The sequence below is a fragment of the Rosa chinensis genome, chromosome 2, assembly GCF_002994745.2.
Source record: "Rosa chinensis cultivar Old Blush chromosome 2, RchiOBHm-V2, whole genome shotgun sequence".
NCBI classification, from domain to species: Eukaryota; Viridiplantae; Streptophyta; class Magnoliopsida; order Rosales; family Rosaceae; genus Rosa; species Rosa chinensis.
The window spans coordinates 42,341,304-42,356,746 of record NC_037089.1 but is presented as its reverse complement, the minus strand read 5'-3'; the positions used below and the strand labels follow the sequence as shown (position 1 = coordinate 42,356,746).

Here is a 15,443-nt window from a genome sequence, read left to right as displayed (position 1 = left end):
GCCCGGCCCGACCCGAGCCCAGGCCTAATACCAACTATAGTTTGCAGTTAACTAAATAACTCTCAAAACAGTATGGTGAACCCGTTCGTGATATGAACTTCGTGAGATTACTCACCTCGAACTCCTGCTGCGTCTTTAATACAGAACCGAACCAAAACTATCACCAACAACTCGTCCAAATACTTCGTCAAGTACCTAATCACATACGGTTCCAACTTAGTAACTATTCACATTTGATTTAAGTTCGAAACCCCTGTTTTGAACTAAAATCCCCAAAGTGGTGTCAATCGAGGCAAAACCACATCCGAGACTTCCCAAAGTCTCTGGAATACGTCCACGATCAATGTGACCAATCCACAAGTCGATCGGAGGCTCGAATCCTCACGGATCGAATAAATTCACCGATATGAAACGGCAAAAATCATAACAAATCCATTCGAACTCCAAAATTTGCATATTATATATCGAACGCCGCCACAGGCGGTGGCGCACCGCCGCCGGCCAAAACTTAATATTTCACAAAACTCCCAACATCAAAAAGCTTCATCTAAGCATGCTTGTGAACTTTCATAACTGGATCGAAGTCAGAAAACAAGCTTAAGGGATCGAAAACAACCTCACAAGCCGTGAACAGTAATCCCAACTGAGTTGATCGAAGTTTCACGTGAATCGATCCAAACAACCATCAAGGATCGATCGGCGAGGCTATTCTGAGCTCAACCAAGGAATCATTGAAGCCATGAAGTCGCCGGAGTTGTGTTTTCCGGCCGGGTCCGAAAACGCTAACTGTACCGCCTTGCAGCGCCGCTGTGGAGGAGAATCGGCGCTAGAGAACACCAGAGGAACCACCAGACGGCGGAGACGATCCTGTCTGGAAAGTTTCGTCGCTGGAGATGGCCGGAGCTCGCAGGAAAAGTCGGGTCGGATCGACCGGGTCCGGGTCGGGTCAGTCGAAAAACTTCGACTCTGAAGACGCGGACGAGAGAGAAGAGGGAGAGAGGATGGTTTCCGAAAAAGGAAATGAGGAAAATGAAATAAAATTCTGATTTTCCCTTTATATACTAAAACGGAAACTTTTTCCAATAGCCATAACTTCCTCATACGAACTCCGATTTACGCGTTCCGCATGTCCACGAACTCGTATCGACGCGCTCTACAACTTTCGTGAAGGAAGGTTTCGGAGAATCCCAACATATCAAAAGTCAACCTTGAACCCCCCCCCCCCCCCCCCCCTAAAGTCATACTTTTCAATAATTAATTCCTCCAAAACACTTCCGCTCCGTCCACGAGCCACGAAACAGTCCAACAACCATAAATTAGATTCCAGAAATTCCTCGGAAAATAATACGAATTTCTGGGGCATCACAATAGATTTGATTACTGTTGTCCTCATTTAGTTTCGAGTTACTTGACTATCTGCATATTTGTTGCATTTTCTACATTTAGGATTCCAGGTTTATTTCAATCCTAGTTTAGGATGTGTGTTCTGTTGCAATCCTACATGTGCATTGTAGTACATTATCACCTCAAGAGAAACTCATGAACTGAGATTTAGTTACATCACTTGGCCTTCTCCTGCAGTGATTTGTTCTTGCTTTTTGAGTGTTTAAAGGTCCATAATTAAACCCTATTCTTTTCCACCCCTTCTTGTGTTTACGGCAACTAAAGCCTTGCTTTGTCTCTTGCACTTGCACACCTAAGATGTTGAGTGGGGTATGCAAATCGAGTTATCACTCTTGTAATGGCACCAGTTGTTCTTTAAGGAGACATCCAGTCTACCACCAAATGTAGATGGGACACCTGCCTTGTAAAGCTAGAGTGTTTCAGGTCGAAACGGTGGTGGTCTAGGCAAGTCAGGCTATCTCCAAATGTAGATGGGACACCTGCCTTGTAAAGCTAGTGTGTTTCAAGTCGAAACGGGGATGGTTTGACTCATGATCTTTCTATTAAAATAAAAACAAATAAAAAGGAAAGCGGGGGTCGCAAAAAAAAAAAAAAAAAAAAAGTATATTTGTTGCTCAACGCTCAATGCGCCCTCATAGATCATGTCTCCATTTATATGTATATTGTGCCTCTTCGTGATACTCTCTCTAAAGCCTCTGATGATCTGGGTTCACTTTTCAGCATTGCACATTTAGTACCCTAACTCAATTTGGTTTTGAAATAAATAGTGTTTCGTTACTGAGACCTGCTCTCTTTCAAATCTGCTGGTTGATGCTCTTGAGATGTAATAACCGATTTTTGTCTTCTTTAATCAAAGTGAAATTGTGGCAGACACCTTTCCTTGTTTTAGGAAGTAGAAACCGGTGCTTTATCTCTTTCATGATTGTGCATGATTGAAGAACAGATCAATAGCTAGCAAACAGACAACTCTCTCTCATTTCCTCTGTTTCACGTCCGAAAAACATAGCAAAAGCTCTCAATTCTCTCTCTCGCTCCATCGGCCACCAATCTGTACCAAACCACCTCCCACAGCTTCAACTCGATCTTGCGCAGCTGCAGGTGGCAGCCTTGCGCTGCAGAACAACCGGAAACGACGGAGGAAGCCGGTTTGTTTTAAAAACCCGTTTTAGTTCCAAGCTTGATAACTCGTGCTTCCGGTCACCAATACTCACCAAACTTCATCCACGAGCTCGTCTCAACCTCCTGAAGCTCCCAGAAGCAACCTTGCATGGCGGAGTGGTCTGTAGCGGCGGCTGCAAGTCAACCCCGACCTAGATCGAACGAAACTTTCGATCCGGATATCTCGAGCTGTAGAGATTCGTTTTGAGTGATTCTTCAACTGGGGAGATCGCCTTGAGTTGCTGAACAAATCTCCAAAAGGAATCGAAGCCATTGGTGGAAGTTTTTACGTCGAACTCAAGCTCGCCGGATTCTGGAAAAATTCCGGCCACCTCGACTGTTCTAGGTAATTTCGACCCCTTCCGGTCATTTCCAGCTTACATGCTAGTTAGGAAAGTTATTAAGCTTGATGAGATGAAGAGGAGCAGCCCGACCCCGACACCATTGGCTGTGGTCGGCGGTGGTCGGCGGCGGCTCTGCCACTAACTCCGCCGGCCTTTTCCGGCCACCTTCAGGGACGTTAAGGGCATTTTCTGCCCATTTTTATGTTCTACATGTTAAGACGATCATTTCGATATATTATACGCAATTTTTGGATATCGTATGATTAAGTTATGAATTTTTACGTTTTCGATCTATTTCGATCGTTCGATTGATGATCTGTGAAGATCTGACCGTCCGATGGACTTGTAGTTTTGATATGTTGATCGTATGACTGTCCCAGTGACTTTGTGTGTTCATGGGCGAAGATCCGACCGTTGGATCTTTGTATAATTGTAAAAAAAATTGGATTCGGAAGGCGATTTGTGAGAATCCGACTGTCGGATTTTCTTATAAATTTGTGAAGATGTTAGTAAGGACAATTCAGGAAGATCCAACCGTTGGATCTTTGTGATGATTTTTAGAGGATGATCTTAAAGGCGATCCGTGAGGATCTGACCGTTGGATCATCATTTAATTTCGATCCGACCGTTGGATTGTCGTTTGAGTATGTTTTTGAGTTATTGGCTAAGTTAAGGTCATGTTTGATTAGGTGATTGACGGTCTTCCTTGGGTGAGCGGTTTCGGTGTGTATTGTGTTAAATTGAAGACGCAACGGGAATTTAGAGGTGAGTAAACCTCACGTGGTTCATATTACGAACCAAGTATCTTTAATTACTTTATTTTCTGTGGTAATTGTGTGAAAATATTTATGGAATAAATATTTGTTTTAAATCATATGGACTTGAACAACTACGGTCCATAAGTAAGTAAAATGATTTAATTATACAAAATGAATTTCCCGATTTTCTTGTGTGAACTATAGTTGGTATTAGTGGTCACTCCTGAGTGGGTGATTACGTATATATATATATATATATATATATATATATTTACGTGATTATATACGAATTGGTGTGACATTGAAGAGTGTGAAATGATGATGATTTATTTATTTTGGATTAAGATGTGACGTACCATATTTATATGTGATGAACATGATTGATGAGTTCTTGTTGATATTCATGATTTATATTGGAGGAGGTATAGAGTGGAGAATATAGGGTTTTGAGGACAGATGTCCGAAGTTCGACGGTTAAGGATAACCGCAGTGTTTGTGTTCTGAGGACGGGGGGTGTCGGAAGTTCAAGGGTTATTAAACCTGGCGATATGTCGTTTACTTGCACCTAGGCCAAGGTGACTGTAGCGATGTAGTTAGAGCTCTAACGTATGGTCAAGATGGACCAAAGTGGTGTTATGTGGGGTTGGGTGTTTGTAGGACAAGTGTGGTGTATTGTGATTTGAGGATTGTTGAATTTTACTTGAATTGTAAGAATTGTAATTTAACAAATCAACAGTTCCTTCTTGTTTACTCATACGAGCTGTCAAAAGCTTACCGGGTTTGGTGTTGTTGCAATCCTGGTACACTATTCAAATTGTGTAGAGGGTATTCCTGTAGGTCAGGAGGATCATGGCGGAAATCGTGCGGGTTAGAGTATTTTTTTTAGTTTTACAGCTTTGTAAATTGTGAGGTGAGTGATGCTCAATTGGAGCTTTACCAATTTACTTTGTACAAGTGAGTTGTATTAATTAAATCGAGGTTTTTGAGATTTGGAATATTGAGTGGCGTGTGGTGTGGTTATTTATGAAAAAAAAATTCATAACGTTTATTTGATTAAGTTGTTTAATTCATGTTTCGGATTTGAATTTGTCATTCAAAATCCGGGGCGTGACATGAGAAGTGGTCATGTTGATGTTATCTTAGAAAAGCTCTGCTTGATTGTTCTGTGTGTGGTAATGGTCTATCTCATGCATCATCTCTGCTTGGTTCTTCTTAATTGTGTCTGCTACAATGTGCAGGTTACCTTGGTTCAAACATATACCCTATTCTTCTTGATCTTTTGAAAGTTGTCATAACATATTGATATTCAAGAGTTTTTGAAGGTTCAATTCTATTGCAGGATCAGTTTGACATTTTATTCCTAGCCCCCTGATTAATGTTTGTTTCCGCTGCTACCAATACATGAGTATTGAATTTAGGGGGAGTGAAATCTTATGCACAATATGCTTTGGTACCTTTGTCCTTTCCAGGCAAAAAGGGGGAGAGATTGGAAGTTTAATGTTCTTAATGTTCCATATGCTTATGCTTACATTACTTCAACCATACTTGTTCTTCACGGGTGTTATGTTTCTTGTGTACAGATTACAACTTGGAAGTTCATATTTCTTGGGTAAAGGTAGTATAGGATCAACTATTGTGTATGATTAAATGTATATGTTGTTTTGCCTAGGAAATGCCAAAGGGGGAGATTGTTAGTGCAATGTTTATTTTGATTGGCATTTCCTAAGCGCAACAACCAAGAGTCATGTTTCTTGTAATAGCTTTCTACTCTTCGATCCTTGAAAGAATGGAATGCTTCAAGCTTCATGTACCACTCTCATCAATCAGGTATGTCTTGCATACGTGTGCATACTTGTAAAGTGGTTAGGACTGAACTTACCTTTGAATCCTATTATAGGATGCGAAAATCTTTTCAATCCTAATGTAATGATATGAGAATTTTTGGAAGGTTTTATCCAAAGCATTCAAACTTTATTCATTTGGTTTATGGGCTTTTCCTTTCAAACGTCTGATTTTAATCCATGGATAAAAACCTCTTTTGAAAAGCCTTTCCATAGTAGAAACCCTAGGAGACCCTAGTTCATTTATATCTTATATATATATATATATATATATATCTGTGTGTGTGTGTGTGTTTTTTTTTTCCACATTGCTAGGGCTGGTGCACCAGAACAGAATACATATTACTGCTACGTTATAAAGAGCGCTCTGATATTTCATCCTCAGAAAGTATTGAGCCAAAATTGTTGTTGAGAATTCTTCATGAGCTGTTCCTTGTTTAGCTCTTGAAGGATTATCAAATCTCAAACTTTTTCTGTCAAAAAGTTTTCTGGTTTTATGCTTCATCTGTGTTGGTAATTCATCTATGATTTGTGCCTTGAGGTGATTGACAACCGAGGTGAGAGTTGTGCCATCTCAAGATTGACAAAGGAGAACAAGGTCGCTGATTTGGAAGTAGCAAAGACGAGGAGACACCGCTGCCCACTAGATTGGTTCTAGTAGATGAGTTGTGTAAGATCTTTATGTACTTTCATATTCATATAGTGGATTGTTCACCGGCATAGTGCCTGCAGTTGTTTACCTCTTTGGAGGGTTTTACTGCGTCAACAGATCTTGTGTTATGTGTGATGAGTTTACTTTGAATGATTTGGCTAATTGAGTAAAGCATAACATCGTCAGACTTATTAAGATTGATCTGCAGTTTCGTTTAGGATTCAAGTTGTGTTTCTATCCTGTATTAGGATGCTAACTGGCCTGCTCTCCTAACAGATTCCTAAGTTGACATATTGATAAGTTCCGTTAGTTGGGAAATACATATCCATTCTGTAATTACAGAAGTATTGCCAAGAAGGAATATAATTTGATGCAAGAAGCGAAGGCTATCTCCAATCGTAAAGGTCTAAAATAGACCAGGGTCTAAAATTTTAGACCTTCAAAGGCACTATTCATCCAAATAGTAAGGTCTATAATTTTTCCAACTCCAATCGTTCAAGGTCTAAATTATAGTCTTTAATATATTTTATTATTTTTAATTTGTATACTTCAAAATTATAAGTGGCCAAATCTCAATGGAGGAATACATGCTTCGTTATAGGATGATTCGCTCAAGTTACGCAAACAATGATTTGCAACAGGACCTTATCAAACATGTTTGGTCAAGACGAGGACAAAGAAGACCCCGGTGATATGGATGTGGCTTGTTTTCAGTTTAGGGTTTTTTACTTCAACAGTGTCTGAACTCTTCGAGGACTTTTGAAATGATACCTGAACTTTCAAAGTTATCAATGTGATACCTGAACTCATTTTTTCGTATCAACGTCGTACCTGCGATCGATTTCCGTCATAGAACCGTTAACAATGACCACTGCCCAACACGTGAAGCACAAAATAAGGGTAAAAATGACATTTCCCACTTCCTTTAGTTCTTCAGCGGGTTTTTTACTTCAACAGTGTCTGAACTCTTTGAGGACTTTTGAAATGATACCTGAACTTTCAAAGTTATCAATGTGATACCTGGACTCATTTTTTTCGTATCAATGTCGTACCTGCGGTCAATTTTCGTCACAGAACAGTTAGCTATGACCACGTGTCCAGCACGTGAGGCACTTAATGAGGTTAAAAGACTAATTTACCCTCAAAAGTATTGTTTTTTTTGTTTTTTGTTTTTTGCTTTCTTTCTTTCTTTTTTTCTTTCTTGTTTTTCTTTTTCGACATCTTCTTCCCTCTAATTTGTCCCCTCCGATTGGAAGCTATGGTCGCAAATCAGATCTCACATTCTCTCTCAACCACCCAACCCTTTCCAAGCACTACCTGACTACAATCACATTGAACTCAGCTAGATCGATATGGCTACCTTGCAAAAATTCAAGCTCCTCGCCACTCAATGCCCCGTCATTGCCTGAAGCCCCACGCGCAGCCCATCCGCTAGCCCCGTCATCCACCTCCGCCATCGATTGCCTCTCTGAAGTACCTCGTCTCATGCTCCCACTAAGTACTTATATTACAGCAGCAAATAACCAAAGACCGGTTCTTTTTTGGACAAATTGACTAGAAGCTGGAATCAGTGAAATGATCCTTGGCCCATTGTTCGATAAATCATATACATATAGATATAGTTATACACAGACACGCAGTCACGGAAAAATCAGTTTTGGATTTTCTCCCATCATCACCATCCTTCGCCTTTTCGCCGCTGTTGAGAGAGAGAAAGCGAGTTGCAGAGAGAGAAAGAGAGGGACTCTCAGTCTCCTTCACTTTTGCAGATTTTGATTCAATTACAATGACACAGACTATTTTTGAAATTCATGAACTTATGCTGTGATATTAGTTGCAGTGAGGAAGCCGAGTGCCACGATGGCGTGGCCCGCCTTCGTCATTTTTCCGGCAAGCTGCACAAGAAGGTCTGGATTGCCGCTGGCCATATTCTCTCTCTCTCTCTCTGATCCCTCTGTCTGAAATCTCAGGTAAATTCCAAGTCTCAGATATGGAGGCCAAGAGTCGTGAAACCGTCTACACCGCTTCGGCCTGCAATAAATTCAGAGAAGCAAAGCTGTCGAGCAAGTTGTGCTTGGAGAACTCCGACGAGATGGAGTCCCCGGCGGTGTCCTTTCATTAGAGAATTGGATTCAAGTTTTGCTTTGGGTTTTGCAATTTGCTAGGAAATGTCATCATCCCATCTGATTGCATTTTGTAGATGAAAAAGGAAATAGAAATGGAGAAGAAGAACAGAAGGTACGACGGGACAAGTGAAGAACTAAAGGAATTGGGAAAGGTCATTTTTACCCTTTTTTTGTGCCTCACGTGCTGGGCACGTGGTCATAGTTAACGGTTCTGTGACGAAAATCGATCGCAGGTACGACGTTGTTATGAAAAAATTAGTTTAGGTATCACATTGATAACTTTGAAAGTTCAGGTATCATTTCAAAAGTCCTCGAAGAGTTCAGACACTGTTGAAGTATATACTTTTGAGGGTAAATTAGTCTTTTACCCTTATTTTGTGCCTCACGTGTTGGGCACGTGGTCATAGTTAACGGTTCTGTGACGGAAATCGATCGCAGGTACGACGTTGATACGAAAAAATGAGTCCAGGTATCACATTGATAACTTTGAAAGTTCAGGTATCATTTCAAAAGTCCTCGAAGAGTTCAGACACTGTTGAAGTAAAAAACCCTTCAGTTTATATATTTGTGGTTGTAATAATTGACAATTTATTGTCATGTTTGAATCTGTCTTTTTGCATTGTCTTCGTTTTTACCGCTATTTTTTTTCTTTCAATTATTGTAATGAATAAATGCAGTAAAGTATTATTGTAACGGCTCATTTTGTATTATACTTCATAATTATATTTAGTTGATGTATCATACCACTAATAAATAATAATAATAATTATAATAAACTATGTCAAATTTATTTCATAAAATTAAAGATTTCATAAAATCAAATTTATTCAAAAAAAATTTTGGATTAATTATGCAATCATGCAACTTGAAGCTTGAAGTGGGCCAACTTTGGTGGTCTATATTTAGACCAAGAAATGGACTTTAGACCTCCATGGAGCATTTTTGTAATAGACCTAATCCATGATTGGAGATGGTTTTTGCTCAACCATGGTCTAAAATATGGACTTTGAACCTTCTATTGGAGGTAGCCGAAGAGTTGGTGTGAGTTGATTAAATAAGTGGGTCTCTATTTTATTATGCAATGCTTGAGGGTTTGGAAAAATTGCTACAAGGTGTCTTTTATATTGAATGTTGGCCAAGGAAGTATCGTCAAGAAGGAATATAGTTTGATGCAAGAAGCGAAGAGTTGGTGTGAGTTGATTAAATAAGTGGTCTCTGCTTCCTAGAAATTAACAGATGCCCAAGGGCCAATCTGCATTTTATTTATTTATTTTATTTTGTGTTGGCAAGTTTGAGCGGCACAAGGGGGAGTGTTGAAGGATATCAACATTGAGCGTGCCTCTTCAAACTAGGGTTTACTTCTAGAGTTGTAATAGGAGAGAAGGTTCTAGATTTCCTAATTATATTCGGATTCTATTTCCTTGTATGATAAGATTATGTATTTTGTAAATCCCTATATAAAGGACTCCTATTATCAATAATAGAACACACACAATTCTCTCATCAATCTCTCTACAAATCATATTTTCCTTAAACACGTTATCATCACGATTTGTGGAGGTGGTCTGCCGGCCGGGAAATTGGAGAGAGGGAATTTGATTGTACTAGCTTTGGGTCGGTCTTGTTTAGAGTTTTATTTTTGGTTAGGCTTTTGGTTAGTCTTTTCTGGTCATTAGTATGTCCCTACTCTTTTGAGCTAGGGTTGAGTCAAATTGAGGTGCCATGGATATGGTGTCATTCCTGGGGACGAGTTGGTTTAGTTTCGGTTTTATCTTATGGTCAATGTGCTGACAAACGATCCTTGCACGTGGTCTGGTATCATTGGGACACGGTGTGGAAGAGGGCGTTGGTTTTTATGATGGTTGTCTATGAGGTGGTATGGTATCGAGATTCTCGGGATTCTCTATAGCCTGAGGGGTTGGGCGATATAGGTGGTTAGGGGTTGGGCTCTTTCGGCTCAAGGAGGTCATTCTGGATGACGGACCCGTAACTGGTTTAGGTTTTAAGAAGGAGAGTGGGGTGTTCTTGTCCACCACCGGTCATTCCCATGTTATGTAATTTTAATTATCAATAAAGGTTTCTTATTCTAAAAAAAAAAAAAAACGGCCATAGAGTGTCCCTAATCTTCTTAGTTTGGTTAACGTTGCAGATTACTAACTAGCTAGCTTGCATTTACTTGCTTTTCTACATGTAATATATGTGTTGGTCTAGTTTCACCGGGAAAAGACAAAACTTTTTTTTTCCTTCTTTTAGTGCATCTCATCTGTATAAAAGTTCACAAAGGCTACCAGCAATTAGTTTCTATCATGAATGTTATGTATCTGAGTCCCAACATGTCCTAACACTCAACTCTATTCCAACCTATTCTTTGACCCCTCACAATTTTAGACAATATTAAACACACACTATAGTAAAATTGGTATTTTACAACGCACATTTAAATTGTGCCGTAAAAAGACTCTCATTTACAGCGCACATCTCATGTGTGCCAACGGTGTATCTTTATTTGGGTCATTCACAGCATGCATTAAATTTAGTTATCTTTTAATAGCGTGCAAATATGTATGTCATAAATGAGTGATTTTATTAATTTTTTACGACTTATTTTTCCGAGAGGAAAATGCTTGAGATCCCAAAAAATTATACCAAAACTGATTACCAAATGATGTGGCACCTGCTATGTCATCAATTTTGGTTCTAAGATGGTGATGATATGGAAATAATACAATTTTATGCTTCTCCTTAAAAAAAAAAAAAAAAAAAAAAAAAAAAAAAAAAAACAAGATAAGATTAAACCTAGACCATTAATTATCTTCTTCCTTATACATTTGAGCATCCACTCATGCTTCGTTGTTCTTGCATCCACTCTTGCTTCACCCTTCCTAACCGGAGCATGAAAAAGTGCTAGAACTTTTGCCTTTGTTGTCAGATGAATTAATGAATTAATTAAAATCCATCCAAACTTACCAAAGTTCATTTCTCCTTCTTTTACTCCCTCTCTTTTCATGATTTTCTCGAGACATTTGAAATTTAAAAATTTGAATTAAAAAATCAATTGGAGATTGGGCTATATTCAGTGCCAACAATTGGGGATCGTGTTATGTCTGCAGTTAATTGTGACTTATTGGCTATTGGCCTGACCATATTTGTTGATGGAAGATCCTTGTTGCTTTGTCATCTAGAGTCTGGAGGTACCCAAGAAATGTTGATTAATAGGCCCCAATAGTCTTATTGGAAGAAAAAGGTCCTCCAAAAATATCATGCAAGACAGGTGAATAAGGTGAGTGAAATGAGTGAAACATTGAAAATGGAGAAAAAATCCTCACCCAATCAACTAGATCTACGTCTGATGGTAGATGATCTCCTCTCGATCAGGATGGCGGCCATTTATGGGACTTTGCAATGGTTTTAGGTTTTCTTGATTTTTAATTTTTTGATAAAGAAAAAATTAATAGAGATAGTCTATGTTAGCAATTTCTTTAATGAGTCCGCACCTGCCCCACATTATTCGGTATATGAATTTGGTATAAATATTTGGTGTCTCTAGCACTACTCTTTTCGAGAATGAGTTATAAAATATAATTTTTTTTTTCTTTTGTTGCGATTGAAACAAGAAATTCTCTGATTTCAATCTTCCTTCTTCCGAGATCTAATTGATTTCATCTCAGAGTGTCCATGGACTCCGACTCGCCGACTCAGTGGTGGTTCACCGTTCACTCCCTCACCGCCTCTCTTTTTCCGGCGACCTCTGTTCTCTCTGAAACCTCTCTCCGTCCGTGAAAGATCGGGGTCCGATTCAAGCTCCATATAACCCCTACAACAATCCTTCGCCCTTCTCTCACTACCAAAACCATTCCTTCACTCTCTCTCCTCCACCGCCATGGCTTCTGCTTCTCCCGCCAAGAAGGTAATAGCACTACTGCTCGTCTGTGGTTTTGTGTTTTGTGAGAGTGAGAGTGACTCTGAATTTTTTCAGGTTCTGGTTCCGATTGCGAATGGCAAGGAGCCGGTGGACGCGGTGATCGCCGTCGATGTTCTGCGCCGAGCCGGAGCTGATGTCACTGTGGCTTCTGTGGAGAAGCAACTGAGGGTTGAGGCTTGTCATGGGGTTAAGATCATCGCTGATGCTTTGGTTTCGCACTGTGGCCAGAGCTCCTTCGATCTCATTACTCTACCTGTGAGTACTCAGTCCCTCTATATATGTGTCCTGAATCGATGAATGTATGTGTTCTTATGTGTGTATTACAACTTTTAATTTGGCAGCTTTTGTTTGATTGCTTAAACACTTGATAAAAAAGAAAGACGAAAGCGAAAATTAACAATTAAACCAAGAGAATAGTAGGAATTGTTGAAGTTGTTACTGGAGAAGTATGCTTATTTGAAGCAGCTGTATTTAGCTTTGTTGAATTTAGGCTTGTGGTTGTTCATGTCATCCAAATGAGTGACAAGGGTCATTTGGTTCGTAGTCTGCTTGTGGTTAAAAGTTAATAATCAACTAAATGGAAAGCTGCCATCGGGGAAATTCAAGGCATCGATTGGATACCTTGTATGGAACTGTCTGAGGAAATTGATTTGTATCATTCTTAAGCAACCAACTGTTTCTTTATCGTTATTTTTCTCAGATGAGCCCATGTCTTTTGATAGAACTATGCATATAGTTTGATATAATCTATAAAGTATAAGAATGGAGGAAGCCTTTTATCTATCTGTACTTGCATCGTTCTATCTTAGAAGTTTCTCAACTGTGCGTTATTGGTTGCTTATTGTAATTGAACTTGACTTTTGGCTTTTCATGCTATAGGGAGGGATGCCAGGTACTACCAATCTTAAGAATAGTGAAAGCTATGAACATATACTCGAGACTCTTTTTCATCTGTGCAATGGTTGTGTGTATATGGTATGTAATCCAGCCATCGCAAATGAGAAGATAACATATTATCTTCTCATCCTGATCCTCATAAAACTCACATTTACAGTAGTATAACTGCAAGGATAGTCTTTATTCTTTTTCTGCGAACTAGTTGTGTAATTTTGCAACATGATCTCATCATAACCATGAGCCTCTGATTATGGGCAAAGTTTGATTAATATTTAAAATTTCTCGTAACCATACCTCTGGCAATAATTTTGCAATGTTTGTAGTAATAGTTATCTTTTTCTTGATTGCCACCTTCTGATCTTTTGAAATTATACTGCTTTATGCATGTGAATGATGGTGGGCTACTGTTTCATGATATATACGATCCCTTTCTGTCAATGTTTGTAGTAATAGTTTTGTTCTTTCTGTTTTTTCACAGTTGTTCTATGATGTTTGAGATTCTTTGTAGTCATATTGGACTGATGCTTGATCTGGTAAGGAAGTACCTAATAGTATAGATGGTAATAAATGTTATCTCTGAAGAAATTGTTCATTGTTTGATGGCTATGATTATGGAAACTAAGTGCACTTATGTAGAATGGGAAACAAAGGAAGTAGATATAGTTGGAATGCTGTCAATTGATTGAAATTAGAAGTGTTTCAGAATAGAGACATTGTCTTCTACGATGTAGTAGACAGTTGAACCAAATGATTGAATATCTCTGTTGACTCAATAGTTAAGCTATTTAATATAATATTTTTGGATAAGAATCAGTGTACCCTCATAAGTTATATATTGTTTCTTATTCTCAAGATTCCAGATGCCAATGGAGCTTTTCTTTATCCTATGTATGGTCATGGGGAGTTAGAACAAGCCTTTTGCTGCCGTGCTGCTGTTAAAAGTTGTCTTCAAGTTAGTTCAACTGGAAGTCTCTTTGTGCTGTAAAGTTGTCTTTTACGGCGCACATTGTGTGTCGTAAAAAATCAGTTTTACTGTAGTAACATTTTAAATGTTGTTCGCATAAACCAAGGAAACCCCAAAACCAGTTAGGTTGTGGAAGATTTCCATAAAATACTTGTAAATTTTTTACTAAACATAGAACTCCAAAACAAAGAAAGCCGGACCGAATAAACTTGAGCTATATCCTAACATGCAGGATGCTTAAGTTGTTCAGGGATAGAACATAATTAGCAGACAACAAGCCAATCTATCATAACACAGGACCTAGTTGCATATGAACAGATGAGAAAAGGTCTTAATTATCATTTGTGAAAGAAGCTATCGAGAAACCCAAAACGAGAATTACCCTAAACATATACATTTTACTGAACCATGTAACTTTGTAAAACTCCGGTTCAAATATAGAAATCCTGACAGAAAAGCAAATTTGAGTTATACTAGACTGAATAAATTTGAGTTATACTTACGTATACATATATATTGTCACAAAAGTTATCATACTTATCAGAATATTTGGCATAATGCACATGAGTTCTACCTGGGAGGGGCAAGATATTACTTTTTTTTCTTGAGAGAAAGGAGGTCAGCTGTTATTGAGATGTAGAAAACTTACAGATTACAAGTTTCTGCTGCTAATGCAGTCTGTAAAAAAGAAGGTGCAGAAAGATAAAAAACCTCATTTGGAATTGAGATACAAGATGCTACCATAAGATGAGCGACCCTATTTGCATCCCTTTTGGTGTGAACAACTCGTAGATTTGGGTTAGCATCCAACAATACACCCAAATCTTCATATATACGTCCCAAGATTGCCATATTAGCTCCATCCTGATTAACCAACTGCTGCTGCACTAACAGTGAGTCAGTTTCGACAATAGCAGGCAGGAAAGCTTGCTCTACTGCAAAGTTCACAGCCTGCTTGCAGGCCTCTACCTCAGCATGCTCTGGAGAAAGCATGCCAAACAGTGGCTTACCACCACCAGCATGCATAGTGCCTTGCCAATCCCTTACAACAAAGCCCCCACTTCCTTTCTTAGTGACATGGTGATAGGAACCATCAACATTAATCTTGAACCAACCAATTGGAGGTGCTGACCAACGAGTCACCCTCATATCCCTAGTTCTCACTCCACTTGGTTTCAAGGCATGAAACCTGAAATCCTGTAGCCTAGAAACCGTCTTGATCAAAACATCATTAACCTGACTAATTTTACCATCCCAAACTCGACAGTTTCGTTCTTTCCAGACACCCCATAGCAAATACACTAACTCACCCAAACTTTTCAAAGAAAGTTCACTTGTACAAGCACACAACCACTCCAACATATTATGGTTAGCAAA

The 15,443-nt window shown here is 39.0% G+C and overlaps 1 protein-coding gene across 1 annotated transcript; it reads left to right on the top strand.

Moving 5' to 3' along the window:
- Positions 1 to 12,150: 12,150 nt before the first annotated feature.
- Positions 12,151 to 14,067, top strand: LOC112189615 (protein DJ-1 homolog B). Its single transcript, XM_024328955.2, has 3 exons — positions 12,151 to 12,190; positions 12,260 to 12,460; positions 13,085 to 14,067. The coding sequence occupies exons 1-3, from the start codon at positions 12,164 to 12,166 to the stop codon at positions 13,265 to 13,267; spliced, it is 411 nt and encodes a 136-aa protein (XP_024184723.1). The 5' UTR covers positions 12,151 to 12,163; the 3' UTR covers positions 13,268 to 14,067.
- The last annotated feature ends 1,376 nt before the right edge of the window (positions 14,068 to 15,443 follow it).